This window comes from Scyliorhinus torazame, chromosome 13 (genome assembly GCF_047496885.1).
Source record: "Scyliorhinus torazame isolate Kashiwa2021f chromosome 13, sScyTor2.1, whole genome shotgun sequence".
NCBI lineage: Eukaryota > Metazoa > Chordata > Chondrichthyes > Carcharhiniformes > Scyliorhinidae > Scyliorhinus > Scyliorhinus torazame.
In genome coordinates, this window is record NC_092719.1 from 40728177 (window position 1) to 40746981 (window position 18805).

General features: G+C 40.2%; 1 protein-coding gene across 1 annotated transcript in view; it reads left to right on the forward strand.

Annotated features, from left to right (window-relative positions):
* LOC140387980 (mitogen-activated protein kinase 12-like) overlaps nucleotides 1-18534 on the forward strand; it is a 97929-nt gene extending 79395 nt beyond the window's left edge. Inside the window, exons 9-12 of the mRNA XM_072471407.1 lie at nucleotides 3706-3785; nucleotides 10155-10233; nucleotides 12694-12867; nucleotides 15614-18534. Of these exons, the coding sequence (XP_072327508.1) occupies nucleotides 3706-3785; nucleotides 10155-10233; nucleotides 12694-12867; nucleotides 15614-15687 (407 nt within the window). The 3' untranslated portion in view covers nucleotides 15688-18534. The remainder of the gene's footprint in view (nucleotides 1-3705; nucleotides 3786-10154; nucleotides 10234-12693; nucleotides 12868-15613) is intronic.
* The last annotated feature ends 271 nt before the right edge of the window (nucleotides 18535-18805 follow it).

The following is an 18805-nucleotide window of genomic DNA, read 5'->3' on the forward strand; positions in this document are numbered from 1 at the left end:
TTCCATGATTCTACAATTCGATGAAATGGGAAACCGCACCACAATATTCTGTACCCTTACGAAAATCTTCACACAGTGCTTCCCTCATCCATGGAGTGCCATCCACATGCTAAACATTCTTGGGACATTGCGGCTGAGAATATTTGGAGGGAGGTAGGGGGAGCACTCTTTTGCAACCCCACCCATGCAAAATCTTCACAAATAAATGTAACAAAATTTGAAAAAATGTTAAACAGACAAGTAACGTGGAAGTGTTGGTTTCTGGAGGAATCCATAATCACAAAGGAATTACCAACATGGTAGCACAAGTGGATAGCACTGTGGCTTCACAGCGCCAGGGTACCAGGTTCGATTCCCCGCTGAGTCACTGCCTGTGCAGAGTCTGCACGTTCTCCCCGTGTCTGCGTGGGTTTCCTCCGGGTGCTCCGGTTTCCTCCCACAGTCCAAAGACGTGCAGGTTAGGTGGATTGGCCATGATAAATTGCCCTGAGTGACCAAAAAGGTTAGGAGGGGTTATTGGGTTACGGGGATAGGGTGGAAGGTAGGGCTTAAGTGGGTCGGTGCAGACTTGATGGGCCGAATGGCCTCTTGCACTGTATGTTCTATTTATACACCTGGGTAACAAAGGAGATGGTACACAAATCACTGTATATGGGTCTTGAGATAGGATGGGGTTCAACCAATCAAAATGTCAGGAAATGCATTGTACACTTTGTTAGTTGATAGTTGCTTTCATCCTGAGCATTGAAAGGATAATGTTACCCAGCCCTGAGATAGACCTTGGAGAGAGACTGCAAATAAAACCACAAAGTGCTGGAAGTATTAGTAGATCTGGTAGCATCTGTGGAGAGAGAAACAGAGTTAATATTTTGAGTCGAATATGGTTCTTCTTCAGAACTAGAACAATCACGTTCAACTCAAAACATTAACTCTGATTATCTCCAGCACTTTGTTTTCATTTCAGATTTCCAGCCTCAGCAAAATTTTGCATTTATCGGAGAGAGGTTATGTTGTGTATTTAGAATTGATGGTTTGCTGCTTTACATTTTGCTGTGCCATGGGATTTAATCTGAATAACTACACTCTCAGTTACACTCTCAGTTTAACCTGTCACCAGCCAGGGCCCATACATTACCATGTTTCATTTAAAGTGGGATAACAAAAAAAGAATTGTGCCCTGAGTAAAGTTATGTTCAAAGAACAAAGAAATGTATAGCACAGGAACAGGCCCTTCGGCCCTCCAAGCCCGTGCCGACCATGCTGCCCGACTAAACTACAATCTTCTACACTTCCTGGGTCCGTATCCCTCTATTCCCATCCTATTCATGTATTTGTCAAGATGCCCCTTAAATGTCACTATCGTCCCTGCTTCCACCACCTCCTCCGGTAGCGAGTTCCAGGCACCCACTACCCTCTGTGTAAAAAAGCACCTCGTACATCTACTCTAAACCTTGCCCCTCTCACCTTAAACCTGTGCCCCCTAGTAATTGACCCCTCTACCCTGGGGAAAAGCCTCTGACTATCCACTCTGTCTATGCCCCTCATAATTTTGTAGACCTCTATTAGGTCGCCCCTCAATCTCCGTCGTTCCAGTGAGAACAAACCAAGTTTATTCAACCGTTCCTCATAGCTAATGCCCTCCATACCAGCCAACATCCTGGTAAATCTCTTCTGCACCCTCTCTAAAGCCTCCACATCCTTCTGGTAGTGTGGCCAGAATTGAACACTATACTCCAAGTGTGGCCTAACTAAGGTTCTATACAGCTGCATCATGACTTGCCAATTCTTATACTTTACTTTTACTTTACAACAAAGGTTACTTCTAAACAAGATGCAGGGATGGCAGGAGGACAAGGAATAAAAAGCATAAATCCAAATCGCTGTATACAACAGCAGTTTTCACGAGACTGAAAACAGAAAAGAGTGATGCCAGAAGGGGTCATGCCTCCGATGAGAAGTTCTTTCTCAGGAGCTGAAAATGTATCCCACGCTCATTTGAAAATCCGACTTCCTGATTGTCTCAAAGTGTCATGGAATCATCGGACGTTTACGGCATAGAAAGTGGCCACTTGGCCCATCATGTCTACACGGGCCATCCAACCTAGTCCCACTTGCCAGCATTTGGTCCATAGCCCGGCAGGTTAGAGCATTTCGGCTGTGTACCCAGACACCTTTTAAATGAAATGGGGCTTCTTTCCTCTACTACCCTCTCAGGCAGTGAGTGCCAGTCTGCTACCTCCCTCTGGATGAAAAATATTTTCCTCATCTCCCCTTTAATACTTCTATGATTCACTTTAAATCTACGTTCCCTAATCACTGACCCCTCTGTTAAGGTAAATAGGTGCTTCCATCCACTCTATCCAGGCCCCTCACAACTGCCTCAACCAAATCCCCTCTTCGCCTCCTCTGTTCCGAGGAAAACGAAACATAGCCTATCCAATGTTTCCTCAAAATTGCAACTTCACAGTCTTGGCAACATGGTTTCAGATTCCAGCATCCGCAGTAATTCGCTTTTATCCTCCTAAAACTCCTCTGTACCCTCTTTAGTGCAATTACATCATTTCTGTAATTAGGTGACCAGAATTTTAGACCGTACTCAAGTTGTGGCCCAACTAATGTTTTATATCACTCCATCATTACCTCCCTGCTCTTCCATTCAATGCCTCAGCTAATAAAGGATTGCATGACTTCTTAACCATCTGTGATGACATTCACTCAAAAGTCCCTCACTTCCTCTACACTTCTCAGTATCCTCCCATCCATTGTGTAATCCTTTACTTGTTTGATCTCCCTAAAAGCATCACCTCATCGTTCTATGGGTTGAATTCCATTCTATCCACCGAACCAGTCCATTGACATCTTCCTGCAGCCTAGTTATCCTCCTCACTTTCAACCACACGTACAATTTTTGTATCATCTGCAAATTTCTCAATCTTTTTTCCCGTCACTTGCGTTCAAATGATTAATACAACCACAAAAAATGGGGGTCCTGGTTCTGAGCCTTGCAGAACCCCACAGGAAACAGACAGTTGCAAAAACACTGTCAGCAATTACCCTCTGTTTCCTGCCAAAGCCAATTTTGTATCCAACTTGCCCTTCCCTGGGATCCTATTGGCTGCTATTTTTTTAAACAAGTGTACCATGTGGGAGCTTGTTAAAAGCCTTGCTAAAATCCGTGTAGATCATGTCAAATGCACTGCTCCCATGTCCAAGAGATCATTGGGCCTGTGGTGCTTGTGATAATTCACCCCCGGCATGGTGGCATTGTCATTTCTATGGAGAAGCCATCTAGAAGAAGAGTAGAGGAATCATCCCTGGTGTCCTGGACAATACTTATTCTTTCATCGGCAGCACATAAAAACAGATTATCTGGTCATTATGACATTGCTGTCTGTGGGAGCTTGCTGTGCACAAATCAGTTGCCATATTTCCGATATTGCAACAGTGACTATACTTCAAAACTATTTCATTGTAAGGCATTATGGGGCTTCCTGTGGTTATACAAGGCATAATGTAAGTGCAAATCTTTCTTTGACTCATTGTACTCTCGATTGAATGTGGCTGTTTTTCATAGGAGATAATTCCTTTGATTGATGTGTGGCAACACAGAGGGGTACAGTATTTAATTAACTTAATTGCAGGTAAGGGTTTTTGCCCCCCGGCAATATGGTTCATCGAACATGATCCTTGACGTGCGGTTTATAGATCTAGATCAATTGACAGAAATCATGAAAATAACAGGTACGCCCACACAAGACTTTGTTCAGAAGCTGCAAAGTCAAGAGGTGAGAAGAATAGTTTAAATCTCTAAAAAGTAGCAAATATGAAATTTTAATTGTTTAATAGTTTCTCTGTTATGATCTTTAGACCAATGCAGTGCCTTTTGGTGGTTCTCAGCCCAGTACATTATTCAGTCCATGTCAAACCAGCATGAATTTTAAAATATCCACAACATTTACTCAGAAATGACAAAAAGCAGTTCTAAACATACACCACCAGCAGATACCACGGGAGCATTAAGAACATGAGTAGGCCAATCAGCCCATCAAGCCTTCATTTAGATTATAGGTGCTGTGCACCTCAACTCCATTTTTCAGCCTTATACAAAACCTCAATCACAGGAAAAGGATCATTGCGGTGAAAACAGGCTCAATTTTAATTCTGACTATGTGAATGGGTTTTCAGTGAATAAAAATCAGGGCCCATTCACTCCAAAGTATGCTTAAATGGCAATGAGTTAATTTTCCTGCACAAATTATTTGAGGATCATGCCAGCAGTGGCACAGTTGGTAGCATTCTCACTTCTGAGGCAGAAGGTTGTGGGTTCATTCAAGTCCCAATCCAAAGCTTGAGCATAACAAAAATTAGGACTGGCACTCTAGTGCAGTACGAAGAGTGCTGCATCATTAGAGTGCTATATCTTGAATAAGATGTCAAATGGGGGCCCCAAGCGCCTTCTCGGGCAAAGTAAATGATCCCACTATTTTCAAGAAGAACAGCGGAGGTATCCCCAGTGTCCTGGCCAATATTTATCCTGCAATCATCATTGCAAACACAGACCATCTAGTCATTATCGCATTGTTTGCGAGAGCTAGCTGTGCACTTATTTGCTTCAATGTTTCCTACATTACAACAATGACTACACTTCAGAAATACCAGTGGTTGTGAAAGGCTCTATATAAATGCAAGTGTTTGTTTTTTGTTACTTTGATAATTGTAGTTGATGATATACTTTTGTAACAATGTTTGAAGGTAAAATCAGTCAAATGTTGCATAGGGTCATTTTTCAGATGCAGATTGTATGACATCTAATTATTTATGTAAATATCAGTTAATTGTACACTCCATGTTTGGGTCATGGTGCTCAATGAGCTGCAAATTAGATTTAGCACTCTTCCTGACTGCTGCAAGAAAAAGGTTCAGTTCCAGAGAAGGGTTACCATAACAACAGATGCATATCACCAGCAAGCTAAACAAGGACTATATAAGAGCTGAGCTTCAGATGGATCTATTTTTTTAAACTGAGACTGAATCAATTTTCTTACGTCTTCTATTTATTACAGGAAGTTACGCAATCTAGAAAATGCTGCAGTCTAGAAGTTGGTATTTTTAGTGATGCCACTGCATTTTGTCAAAATATAGCATTTTAAATATGGCAATTTCAATTGACACATTCAAAAAGCTGCATTCCCTCAAAATGTAAATGGTAAAAGTGAATTTTACTTATAAAATGATGGGAGTACTGAACAGAAGTTATGATTCAGATATGCGTAGTTATTTGCCTAATAATTCTTCTAAACCGCAGCAACAGTAAAGGTTGACAGTCAAAATCCTACGGGGGTTTCAGATGAGCAATATGCACAGTTAAAAACAATGACGAAAAGCATATTTATGAAATGTACAAAATAATGGCTTCTTTGAAATTATTTTTAACGAGAGAAGAAATTAACAACATTAACAATTAGAGGCCAGCCTTGCTTCCATCATAACATTCTTGTCGGAGGGAGAAGATTGAGAGTTCTCCTGCGGGAATTGTGCCGCTAGCCCCTGCTGACATGTCATTGTAGTATTGAGGGTGTGGCGCACTGCTGGAGGTGCTGACTGTTGAATGAGGCATTTAAACAGAGGCCCCCATCTGCTCTCTCAGGTGGACATAAAAGGTACCTTGATTCGCTTCAAAGAAGGATTCGCTAGGTTTCTAGCTAATATTAATCTCTCAACCAACATCACCAAAAAGCCTGCTCATCTATCGTATTGCTGTTTGTGGGACACAGCCATGTACAAATTGGCTGACTACATTCCAGAAGCACTTTGTCGCTCGTGAATCAGTTTGGAGCATCCGGAGGTTGACCATCATGCAAGATCTTTCTTTCTATGCTAGCCAGCATTAATCATGTGACATGTGCATTATGGTACTTTCACATTCGTTAATCAGGGACTTCATTGGTAGCTTGAAAATAGCTTCAAGACTGAACAACAATAAATCCCTCTTTTAATTACAGAATTGAACAGAGGAATGCCATAACGTACGGTTGACTTGACTTTAATGGGAATAGTGTCATGTGAGAGTACCTTTAAGCCATGGATGTTTAAGCAATGTACCTTTAAGAAAATAGTGATGTCAGAGAGTGGGTGGGGCTGAGCTCAGGTCAGCCATTTTGCAGTTTAGTTTTTCAGTTTGGAGGAAAAGAGCTGGGTGTATATCTGTGTTTGCAGTGAGCTGGATCTCTGCCATGAAAGACTATCCCTGGATCATTTGGGTGATTTAAACTCATAATTGTAAAGCCTTTAACCTGATGTAATTCTGTTTAAAGGTGTTAAGTCTCTTGGAAGTTTGAAGGAACATTTTGAGGAATTATTTACTGTTGCATTATTTTCTGAGTTATCTTTGAAGTAAGGGGTGTTAAGAGATCCAGTGTTTATTTAAGATGTTAAGTTGAGTTCATGGAATAAACATTGTTTTGTGTTTAAAAACCCACGTGTCCATAATTGTAATCCCACACCTAGGGAATAAGCCGTGTGCTAGGAAAAGCAACAAATACATTAAAGGGAGAGGTTGGTTGAACTCCATGATACATTTTAGTGTTCTGAACACCCCTCGCCCATAACAATTGGGGGCTCAAAGGGGATAAAAGTCTATCTATTGGATTGGCTTTTGTGAACTTAAAGACAGTGAAGGATTGTTGCTTTTCCGGTGTGGTATTTTAGTTTAAGTGGGGGGAATGTTGTGAACAATGGCTCCTTCAGAGGCTCAGAAGTTTTTGGGGGTGGAGAATGTCACACGTAGTACTTTACGAACAGAATCAAAAAGCAGACTGTTAAATTTGGCAAGAACATTGCAGTTAACATTACCTGGCAAAATGTGAAAAGAGGAGGTAATTATGGCGGTGGTTAAGCATTTAAAGTTGCCGGAGATAGAGTTTGACTCATTGGAAATGGCAAAAATTCAGTTGCAAATTAAACAAATGGAGCATGAGAAGGAATTAAAGCGACTTGAATACGAGAGTGAGAGAGAGGAAAAAGAAAGAGAGAGAGAGGAAAAAGAAAAGGAAAGAGAAGAAATGAGAAAAGAATAGCCCTAGCAGAACAAAAAGAAAAAGAAAGGGAGATACAGATCAGGGAAAAAGATAAAGAGAGGGAGTTTGAACTTCAGAAAATGGCCATGAAATATGACAATCAGTTAAAATTGGCAGACGTAAAGGGAAACGTACAGTTGGATGATAGTGATGAGGATAGTGAGAAAGAGCGTCATAGTCGAAGGCTTGGTGAGAATCTATTTAAATATGTCCAAGCATTGCCAAGGTTTGACGAGAAGGAAGTGGAAGCCTTTTTCATTTCATTTGAGAAGGTAGCAAAACAAATGAAATGGCCACAGGACAGGTGGGAGTTACTGATTCAAACAAAGCTGGTAGGTAGTGCGAGTGAAGTGTTTGCATCACTACCGGAGGAGGTATCTGGAACGTATCAGGAGGTGAAGAAATCCATCTTAAGTGCATATGAGCTAGTGTCTGAAGCTTACAGACAAAGGTTTAGAAATTTAAGGAAAGAATTTGGTCAAACATACATGGAGTTTGAAAGGCTCAAACAGAGTAATCTTGATAGGTGGATAAGGGCTTTGAAAATAGACCAAACGTATGAAGCTCTCAGAGAAATTATACTTTTGGAGGAGTTTAAAAATTAAATTCCTGATGTAGTGAGAACTCATGTGGAAGAACAGAGGGTTAAAACTGCGAGATTAGCAGCAGAAATGGCAGATGATTATGAATTAGTTCATAAATCAAAGATTGGTTTCCGACATCAGTTTCAGCCGGTGAGGGATAGAAACTGGGGACATGAGAGATACTCAAGTAGTAAAGGTAAAGGTGATCTGATGGGAGACAATAAAGAGAGTGTACCTCAGATTAAAAAATAAATCCAGGAGGGTGGAAAAGAAATGAAAAGTTTCAGATTTTTTCACTGTTATAAACTAGGCCATGTAAAGTCACAGTGTTGGTGGTTGAAGAAAAGCACTGGGAAGGCTGATCTGGTAAAACAGGATAAGACGGCAGTGTTTGTTAGAGTGGTAAAGGAAAGCCCAACGGAAGCGAAGGAGGTGCAAACGATTGGACAGCCTGTTCAAGAAGTGATTGATAAGAAGGTGCCAGATGTCTTTAAAGAATTTACTTGTGTGGGTAAAGTTTACTCATGTGTATCAGGAGGAGCAGGTAAAAAAGTCACAATTTTAAGAGATACAGGGGTTAGTCAATCTTTAAATGGTAAGAGATGAGGAATTATGTAGTTTGGGAAGAATGTGGAGATAAAGTTTTAGTGTTGTTACCAGTGGTATGTGAACCTTTAAAAGCAAGATTTTGTGGACCTTATCAGATTGAAAGGAAATTAAGTGAGGTGAATTATGTGGTAAAAACACCAGATAGAAGGAAAACTCACCGAGTGTATCATGTGAATATGCTTAAAAGATACTTTGAAAAGGAAGGAGAGAAAAAGGAGGTTTTAATGATTCTAACTCAAAGTGATGAACCAAATCCAGATGACTGTGAATTTGACATACCTCAAATTAAATTGGAAAACAAGGATGTTCTTAAAAATTGGGATAAATTGTTGAGTTAGCTTCCAGAGGAAAAATGGACTGACCTGAAAGAGTTATTGATATCACATGGGCATATTTGTGGACATAAATTGGGAAGTAATAAAAAGGCTATACATGATGTAGATGTGTGAAATGCTGTTCCAATCAAACAACATCTATACAGACTTAACCCTTTAAAATTGGCACAGGTTAACAAAGAGATTGAGAGTATGCTTAAAAATGGCATAATTGAAGTGGGTTGCAGCCAATGGAGCTCACCCATAGTGATGGTACCTAAACCAGACGGTAGCCAACGGTTGTGTGTGGACTATAGAAAGGTTAATGCAGTAACAATAATGGACTCTTATCCTATCCCACATTTGGAAGATTGCATTGAGAAAGTGGGACAATCAGCTTTTATTTCCCAATTGGATTTACTTAAAGGTTACTGGCAGGTACCTTTATCCAAAAGGTCGAAGGAGATTTCAGCTTTTGTGACTCCAGATGGTATATACCAATTCAAAGTTATGCCATTTGGCATGAAAAACACACCAGCCACATTTCAACGGTTAACAAACAAAGTTGTTTCAGGATTACCCAATTGTGCGGTATACATCAGCGATCTGGTAATTTTCAGCCAGATATGGACAGAACATTTGAAACATCTGATGGAGTTATTCGATCGACTTCAGGAGGCGGATTTGGTAATAAACCTAGCCAAAAGTGAATTTGGAGAGGCCCAAGTCATTTTCCTTGGCCATACAATCGGACAGGGTCGAATGGTCCCACGGGATGTGAAAACAAAAGTTATTGGGGAGTTTCCGATACCCTCAAACTTGACGGGAAATAATTCTATTTCTTGGTATGAGTGGATTTTACCGGAAATGTTTACCGTATTTTAGCAGTGTGGTCACTCCATTGACGGACTGGCTCAAGAAGCGTAACAAATTCCAGTGGACAGCAGAGTATCAACAGGCTTTTGACGGCCTGAAGACTGTGTTAACCACTGCTCCTATGTTAGCCATCCCAAATTATACGAAACCATTCAAAGTGGCGGTTGATGCGAGTGATGTGGGTGTCGGTGCGGTGCTTCTACAAGATGACGATGAAGGGCTAGAGCGGCCTATTGGTTATTTTTCAAAGAAATTGAATTCACACCAGAAAAAGTATTCCACAATGGGGAAGGAGACTTTAGTTTGGTGCTGGCTTTGCAACATTTTCACATTTATGTGACCAGTAATCCGTCTGACACCGTTATATATACTGATCATAAATAGAATAGGTATTTTAAGGCATTAATGATATTTCCAATTTTCAAAATGTCTAATCAATTATTTAGCAATTCAACTTACAACATGTAAAAACATTTTTTATCATGTTTCCCAATAGAAATTTAGGATTTTTGATATGTTGTTATAAAATTATATTTGCTTAGTACCAAAGCAAAATGGCATCAGCTGTACATTGAGATCTTGGAACAATATGAAATTAAATGGTTTGGGAGCCATTCATTAACTATTAAATTCTCACATGCTGCCAGTAAAATTTGTGTTCTGTAACTAGCAGGTTATATTTTTGTTTTCTACAGGCTAAAAATTACATCAAAAGTTTACAAAGAGTTCCAAAAAAAGACTTTAAAGCTCTGTTTGCAAATGCAAATCAAGCAGGTAAGAAACACCTCTATAAGTTGATGAGTTCTAGTGAAGGAATTAGAAGGATTATAGCCAATTAATTCTTCAGTCAGTGTAGCAATTAAATGTTCATCAGGTGTGGTAATAGAAGTCTTTCCTTCCTTGGTTATCTGAGCAGTCAAAGGTCGATGAAGCAGTTTCTGCTTAAAGACCCCTTTATGCTCCCATTTCTTTTGACAAATTCCATGACTCACTTTGTTTAAGTTACTAAAAACAACTCCCTTAGCACAGGTACAAACATATACCCAAGATTTGTCAGCCTGCTTCTGCCATGGAGATAAGGATATAAATACCAGGTGCTGGCTGTCCTAGAAAACAAACTAAAAAAACATAATTGTGAAATGAGAGGTGATGTCATTGAAACTTAGAATGTTCTTACAGGGCATGGCAGTTTATATGTAGATAGGATGCTTCCCCTGGCTGTTAAGTATAAGAGGCAGGCCATTTAAGACTGAGATGAGAAGTAATTTCTGCACTCAGAGGGTGGTGAATCTTTGGGATTTTCTATCCCAGGTGGTTGTGGAAGCTGAATTCTTGAGCATGTTCAAGACAGAAATCTATAGTTTCTAGGATACGAATGACATCAAGGGATATGAGGATAGCGCAGACAAATGGCATTGAAGTAGATGATCAGCCATGATCTAATTGAAGGGCAGAGCTGGCTCAATGGGCCGAATGGCCTATTCTTCCTATGTTACTACGATCCTATGTTCTAGCATAATGAGAGATTTGATCGAACAGTTTGGGCTTATACTCTCTGGAGTTTAGAAGAATGAGGGGAGATCAAATTGAGGTATACAAGACCTTAAAAAGGTATGGATAAAGTAGACATGGAGCGGATGTTTCCTCTTGTGAGGCATTCTAAAATGAGAGGTCATAGTCTTAGGATAAGAGGTATCAAATTTAAAATAGAGTTGAGGAGAAACTACTTCTCCCAAAGGATTGTGAATCTGTGAAATTCGCTACCCCAGAATGCGGTAGATTCTGGGAAAGTGAGTAAGTTTCTCAGGAGGAGTTAGACAGATTTTTAATTGGTAATGGGTTGTGGAGTTATGGCCAGGATGAGATCAGCCATGATCGAATGGTGGAACAGACCCGATAGGCCAAATGGCCTAATTCTGCTCCTAAACTTATTATAAACAGATGAATTGGTCTGTCTAAATGGTCAATGGAAGGTGGTGAAATGCTCGCAATATTTTCCTTTGAACTGCAGACTCAGCATAAAGCCTGCTTAGCTCATCACCGATTGGCTGGCCTCTCTCCAAGGATATTTGTGAGGCAATGAGTGGGAATGGCATGTTTGTGGATGTGATACCCCAAACGCTTGTTACTACAAGCGTTCAAATCAATTATGCCAACCAATCCCAGCTCAAGCTTATGGGTTTGGACAGTGCCTTCTAGTTGTTGGTGTGGGTGTTAATCTGAAGTCAGATTTAATTTACTTCCCAAGATGCTGCTATTCATATTTTCACCTTACAACAGCAATACTAAAATTTGCATTCATCCAGTCTGTTTGCACATTATTGCCATTTTGTCAGTATTAAATTAAAGCTGACAGATAATGATGCCCGTCTGTGTTTGCTTTGACAACCCAATCAGTGAATTGCCCTAATGCTGTATTAAGAGACGTTACATTTAATGTGTGTTATAAGTGACACAAGCTGCTTAATTATGACCATGGCTGTATTCTTTCTCTTTTCTGTGATTAACCATGGGAGTTTTTCTGTGTCTCTTCTCTATGGCAGTGTCGGCCATCGCTCAGTTGCTCTCACTCATGCCTCTCAGTTGTTGTTAGATCAGGTCCCACTCCAGCAAAGATCTGGGCTGGCACTCTGTGCAATGCAGCCAGAGGTGCTATTTTTTAAATGAGGTGTTAAACGGAGACCCTTCCTGCTCTTCCAAGTACATATGAAAGACCCCATGGCACTTTTTCAGACAAGTGTAGACAGGGCCTCAATAAATATCACATATCGTGTCATGGTCACATTGCTGTTTGTCGGAGCTGGCTGTGCACACATTGGGTGCTACGTGTAACAGTATAATAGTGACTACACTTCAGAAATACTTTATTGGCTGTTCAGTGCTTTGGGACATTGTGAAAGACATTGGGCGGGATTTACTGAGTGCATTCCGCGGTGGTGGGAGGCAATCTACCATTGGCCAACGCTGGTGTCTTCTGGCCCTGTCATTGTCAACGGGGCTACCTGTTGAATGCCACAGGGAAACGCACAACGGGACTGATAGATCCCACCGGTGTGAACGGCTCACTGTACAAATCCAAGAATTCATTTCGCTTCTGTGAAGCAGCTTGGCAGCTTTATCTACATTACAGAGACTGGTACGGTACTGTTCAATGTGTACATAGTCATTCTTTCAAACTTGGAATTTAATTTGTTTAATAATCTTATGTTGCTGACTTTATTTTGCTGACAACAGCTGTGAACCTAATGGAAAAAATGCTTGTACTCGATGCTGAAAAACGAATCACAGCTGCAGAGGCTTTGGTTCATTCGTACTTTGAACAATACCGGGATCCTGAGGAAGAAACCGTGGCAACGCCATATGACGATAGTTTTGATAACATAGATTGCACTATTGAAGAATGGAAATGTAAGCACTCTTCTAATACTTTTAAAAAAAATTGTTCTCAACTTGTGGGGTCACACGTGATGACACTATTGCCCATCCCTGCAGCTGGGGCTCACTTGAGAGGGCAATCAGAGTCAACCACAAAGTAAAGCACTGGTGTTTATTGCTAGAGGGATAGAATTGAAAAGCAGGGAAATTATGATAATGTATATACAATCTTGGTGTGTCCACATTTATAATACAATGCCCAGTTCGGGTTCTGAGCTGAACCCGGTCTAAATAAGTGAGTTTTGAGCGAGTTAAAATCAGACCCCAGCTCGTCCCTGACAACGGAGAAGGTGCAAAACAGATTTAATGATTCGTAAGGATGAACCTAGAATCTATATCTATTTTAAAGACGAAGGTTAAGGGGCAAACTAATAGAAGTCTTAAATTATGGCAGAGCTTAACAAGATAAATGTAGATAAGGCAAGTGTTTCAACTTAAACTGGGTACCATAAGAATAGGATAGTCACTGATAAATCCAATAGGGAATGCAGAGAAAGCATTGTCATCCATTTTATAATGTGGACTTTATTTTCACAAGAGCAGTTGAAGACGGTTAGCTCAGTTGGCTGGGTGGCTGGTTTGTGATGATGAGCGATGCCAACAGTACAGATTCAATTCCCGTACCGGCTGAGGTTATCCATGAACGCTCCACTTTCTCAACCTTGCCCCTCGCCCAAAGTGTAATGACCCTCGGATTAAATCACCACCAGTCAGCCTGCTTTCAGGATAGAGCAGTCTATGGTTTGGGGGATTATGGTGACTTTCATTTTTAAAGCAAGTAAAACTGACAAATCCAATAGGGAATTCAGAGAAATCCATTTTAGAATGTGGACTTTATTTTCACAAGAAAATGGTTTTGGGGATTATGGTGACTTTCATTTTGAAGCAAATAAAACGGATGAATTTAACGGGAAGCTAGATAAACAAAAAAGAGTGAAAGGTGTAAAAGGATATGCTAATAGGGTTTGATGAAGTGGCGTGGAAGACCCATATGGAGCACAAATACTGGCAACGTTGGTCGAAAGGTCTGTTTTTGGGCTGTACATTCTATGTAAAATGGTGGCTGAGCTATCAAAGACTCATCCATTAACATGCTCTGCCCACTCAGTGCCTCACATATAATCACGTACCAGGCACTTGGCTTTATTTCAGCCAGTTGCCCCTCTTGAAATAAATTTGAACAGAACTACACAATTCAATGGTTCACAATCTGTTTCACTACAAAAGCTCACAACTTTTCACACCCCATTAAATAAATATATTGATCGCAATAAGTCTGCAAAAGATCTGTCTCTTCGGTTTACCATTCCTTCACTTCAGCTACTCCGTCTCCTGTACCCATTCATGGTTTCACTCTCACTCCTTCACATGCTTTTATCGCATACATTTTCCCTCCATTCTGTTTGCCCCTCTCACTTTCCTTCACATTTTTACTCGTGCTATTCACCATCCTGTTGTCACTCTGCCTCACAACATTGGAGTTCAAGAAATCGCAAATGGGAGTGCAGCTACTCCAAGTCAACAGAGAACAGAGTTTTCATAGAGAATGGAAGATGGGGTTTTAAAAGAAAACAGAGAACAGTTAAGAGGGACTTTCAGTTGAAAAAGAAGCATGAGAACACTGGAAATTGGCACGCCAGTTCTTGCGAGTTGTTGGCTGGAACTGCTATCGCCAGTCCCTGTAGTTATTGTTCCACTGAACAAGGGTTCATTTACTATAACATAAAGCAACTTACTGCGGATGCTGGAATCAGAAACAAAAGCAGAAAATACTGGACAATCTCAGCAGGTCTGACAGCATCTGTGGAGAGAGAAGGGGGCTAACGTTTTGAGTCTGCACGACTTGTTGAATGACTGGATGACAAAGAGTCACCCAGACTCAAAACGTTAGCTCCCTTCTCTCTCCAGAGATGCCGGAAGACCTGCTGAGATTGTCCAGTATTTTCTGTTTTTGTTCATTTACCATCTAATTCATGTTCAAATTGGATTCAAAGTTAAATGATTAAATTCTTTCCTGTCTGCCAAATGTAAGGCTCCCAAGTACCATCATTTCTGCCATTCTCAGCACAATTATTACTCAGCACATGCCCAGAATACAAACTGCACACAATTGGATGTAAATGTATCATCCTCAGGGTGCACAGGGTACCTGGTGTAGGATATGGAAAACCTCAACTGGTGAATCTACTTGTATCTGAGCTAAGTCAAACAGTAAGTTTAGAACTAAGACTGTGTTACAGCTTTAATATGTATCTAATCTAGGGAGCTCAGGATTGTTTGACATTACATTGAAAAATTAGAAAATGTTGGATTCTGTATCACTGTCATAGAATCTCCACAGTGCAAAAGGAGGCCATTCGGTCCATCGTGTCTGCACCAACCTTCCAGCATTTTCCAGCTAAATGCAGCCAGTTTCAGTTCAAATAGCAGTTGGAATTTTACAGTTGGCCCAGAGATTCAGCTAGTGGTCTACCTTTGGCCCCCACTCTCCTTCATGTACATCCTGCCTCTTGTTATCACCAAAAGACTTCCAATGACATTATAAATGAGGGAATCTTTTTTAGGAGTACAGTGCATCCTTTAGAGAGAGAGAGAGCCTGACTGAGTTCTTTATAGGTAAATCTTGAAAAAGGCACCAGAGACAAAGGGAACTGAAATTTGTGCAACGTGTAAAAGATGGAATATTGCAAGGAAATAAATTCATTTCTTTTCTCCCTAGGTCATACATATAAAGAAGTGATTAACTTTAAACCATCAGGTGGAGTACCGGAATCTAAAGAAACTGCAGTGTAACACTGGAACCTTAGCTATGGGCCAAGACAGAAGTAGTATATATTCGTGGAATAAGCAGCTCTGAAAACATTAATTGTTATTTCTCATTTCAATGTTTTGAAAAAAAAATGTACAATACTTTAATTTTATGTCCATAACCCGCAGTTCAACCATAGTGTAACTTTCTCTCTTCGAAGGTTGAACTGAAACTCTGCACCTGCATTTCCTGGGAAGCACTTCAGTGTTGTGATATTTTTTTAAAATTCTGCAACACTTTGTGCCTTTCACCTGAACGGTCCTTCCGATGATAATTTGGAAGGGGAAGCAGCAAAAGCAACCTTATCCTTGTGCCGACCTTGTCATGGTGCTATACAAATTCAAGTTGTTGTTTTGAATGCAAAGTCTGTCCTACCTGCATGGTCTTCAGTTTCTTGCATACTCTCTTTTATATGGTGTATTATGTCTTTAATCAACATTCTCTTAAGTGCTGTAAGCAAAATATAGACGTGCTGTTAACATTGGTTGAGTGTTAGAATTATGACAAGCGGCAAGGGTATTGAAAATGGAGTAATTTATTCTCAATTCCATTATAACTCTGCTGGAACACTAATTCTAAGTCATTATCAAAGGCTGCATTTTTCAAATCCTTGCTTAGGATAGTTGACAAACTGACCTCTTAAAAGTTTCATGTGCTAGTAGTCTACAGCATTGGCCAATCATGTGGGTAAATTAATTCACTTTTCGTTAGTCTAGCTAATAATGGACATTCATTTAATATTTTCATAACTGCATTTTAAATGACTGTGAAATTAACAGTTTAAATCCATTGGGTGTTGTTCATTATACTTGTACTTGCCCAAAGACCGATTATGGCTGTTGCACTGGGCATTCTCTCTCAGCTAACTATTGGAAAATGTGCAGCACCCTCCACTGGGCATCTAGGACCTATGCGAACAGGCCAAACAACTGAACCAATTATGCCATTCTGGGTATTTCAATGCCAAGTTTCTTGGTGAGATCCCACTCTCGCGCACCTTCTGGAAGAGAAGGGCATCTCAGACAGCAACTTCCCGATTTATGTATTTAACTGCATGCGGAATCGCTGGAAGTTGCTGTCTTATTTGAATGAATGAAATTAAATGAAAATGAAAATCGCTTATTGTCACAAGTAGGCTTCAAATGAAGTTACTGTGAAAAGCCCCTAGTCGCCACATTCCAGCGCCTGTTCGGGGAGGCTGGTATGGGAATGCCATGAATACAGTGAATAACTGATTTCTGTTAGATTTACTGTGATTTCTACCACAAAATCCAACCCATTATCTTGCAAACCAGTGGGAACATACTTCAACAATTTCCTCAGGGATGTCATCTAGTTATTTACGGTAACTTTTCAATTGTTTCCTTGTGAGCTGTGCTATACATTACCCAGTCTTCATGCAGATACTCATCCAGTACATAACCAGCCTTCTGAACTTATGGTGGTAGCATTAAAACTTTGCTGAAACAGCAGTATTGACAGAATTTTAGTAAACTACAAACTATTGCAGAGATACCACCGTAGGCAGAAACATTAAAATATTGAAGAGTATCACTATTCCTGCTAACCACCTGTATTACTGCACTGGAATGCATTAAGTCAATGATACGTTAGCCGCTCGGTAGCACAATTGTAACATTTTGTCACTGTCGTATGTTAAGTATTAACAATAAGGAAACAAAAATCAGGGCAGTGGGCTGCACCTCCAGAGGACACCCTAGGTCCAAAAACAACCAAAGAGAACAGTGTCTTAAAGTTTGAGAACTGCACCTTCGGGAGCAGAAGATCATCCTTTTTAAAAGTAATTTATCTCTCTGGGATTACTGCCGAATTAACAAAAACTGAAATCATTGGGCAATGTGAGTCAGATATGGTTTTATGGAGACAATGGTGTAGTGGTATTGTCACTGGACTTGTAATCCAGAGACTCAGGTACTGCTCTGGGGACATAGGTCCGAATCCCACCAGGGCAGATAGTGGAAAAACTCAAATTATAACCCTCTCCCACTGAGATCACACTCTTTATTTCCCATCCATACAAACCCCAACCTCTTCCTCTCTCTCCGTTCCATATGCCAGAAATTCTAGTCTCATGTGAAAACTTACCACCACAAATATTTTATGCTGCTCAAGTACTGAGAATATCATCCATCAATCAAAATGTTTGAACCATAAAGGGTAAATTTGATGTGGTCTTAAACAGAATCCTAAAATATCTACAGGGGATAAACTTCAGTCTCAGGTCCGATGTTTTGTTTTTTGCTCTCAAGGTTACAACAATCTATTCTGTTATCTTTAACATCAATGGTAAATAAAGTGGCCCATATGACATGGATGAGAATAACAAAGGGATAAATAAACCAATAGATGGGTGCTATAGAATGCAAGTGGTATGTAGGCTGTATGCTGGCTGTCAAGCCAATTAGCTTTGGGACACCCTGAGGTTGTGAAAGATGCTATACAAATCTGTCATTTTCTTGAGGCAAAGAAAATGCATGTGTTGACCTCACGGAACAGAATAGGTATTTCTTGATAAGGTCACCCACAGTGAATCAAGTGTTACGGTAGCTTGAGGTGCTGACATTCTCAGTCAGTATCCAACTCTAGATTTTGGTACGCGTCGCTGGCAAAAAACTCAGCCTTATGATGTTTATTACAACCATTCCAATATTAGTTCAAGGAACGAAAACTCCACCCACGCCAGAATATTTCCTTAGGAAACTGTCACAAGTGCAAGATGGTCCAGCAAGAGTTACTCCCTAAAGAACAATTGTTATTTCAATTCACTTTTGTTTTAAGATGAAAGATCGTGAATAAACATTGTCAAAATATCTCAGGTCGTGTTGCTGTGTCTGAACATCTCATCAGCAGCTTTGGTTTGTGCTACAAATTATACTAAACCACAAAAAAAAGATTCAACTTTAGTATTTAACAATAAATCTGTTTCAATGGACAAGACTTAATTACTTACTTTTTTGAAGTCTGTGGAAATGTCCAAAGTTATCGCATGTGTCACCTTTTAACATGAGAGAATTTGAGGCCGATTATTCCCTTTGCCACCCACTTTTGGGACATTTTTTTAATGTCCCAATTAAAAATAAA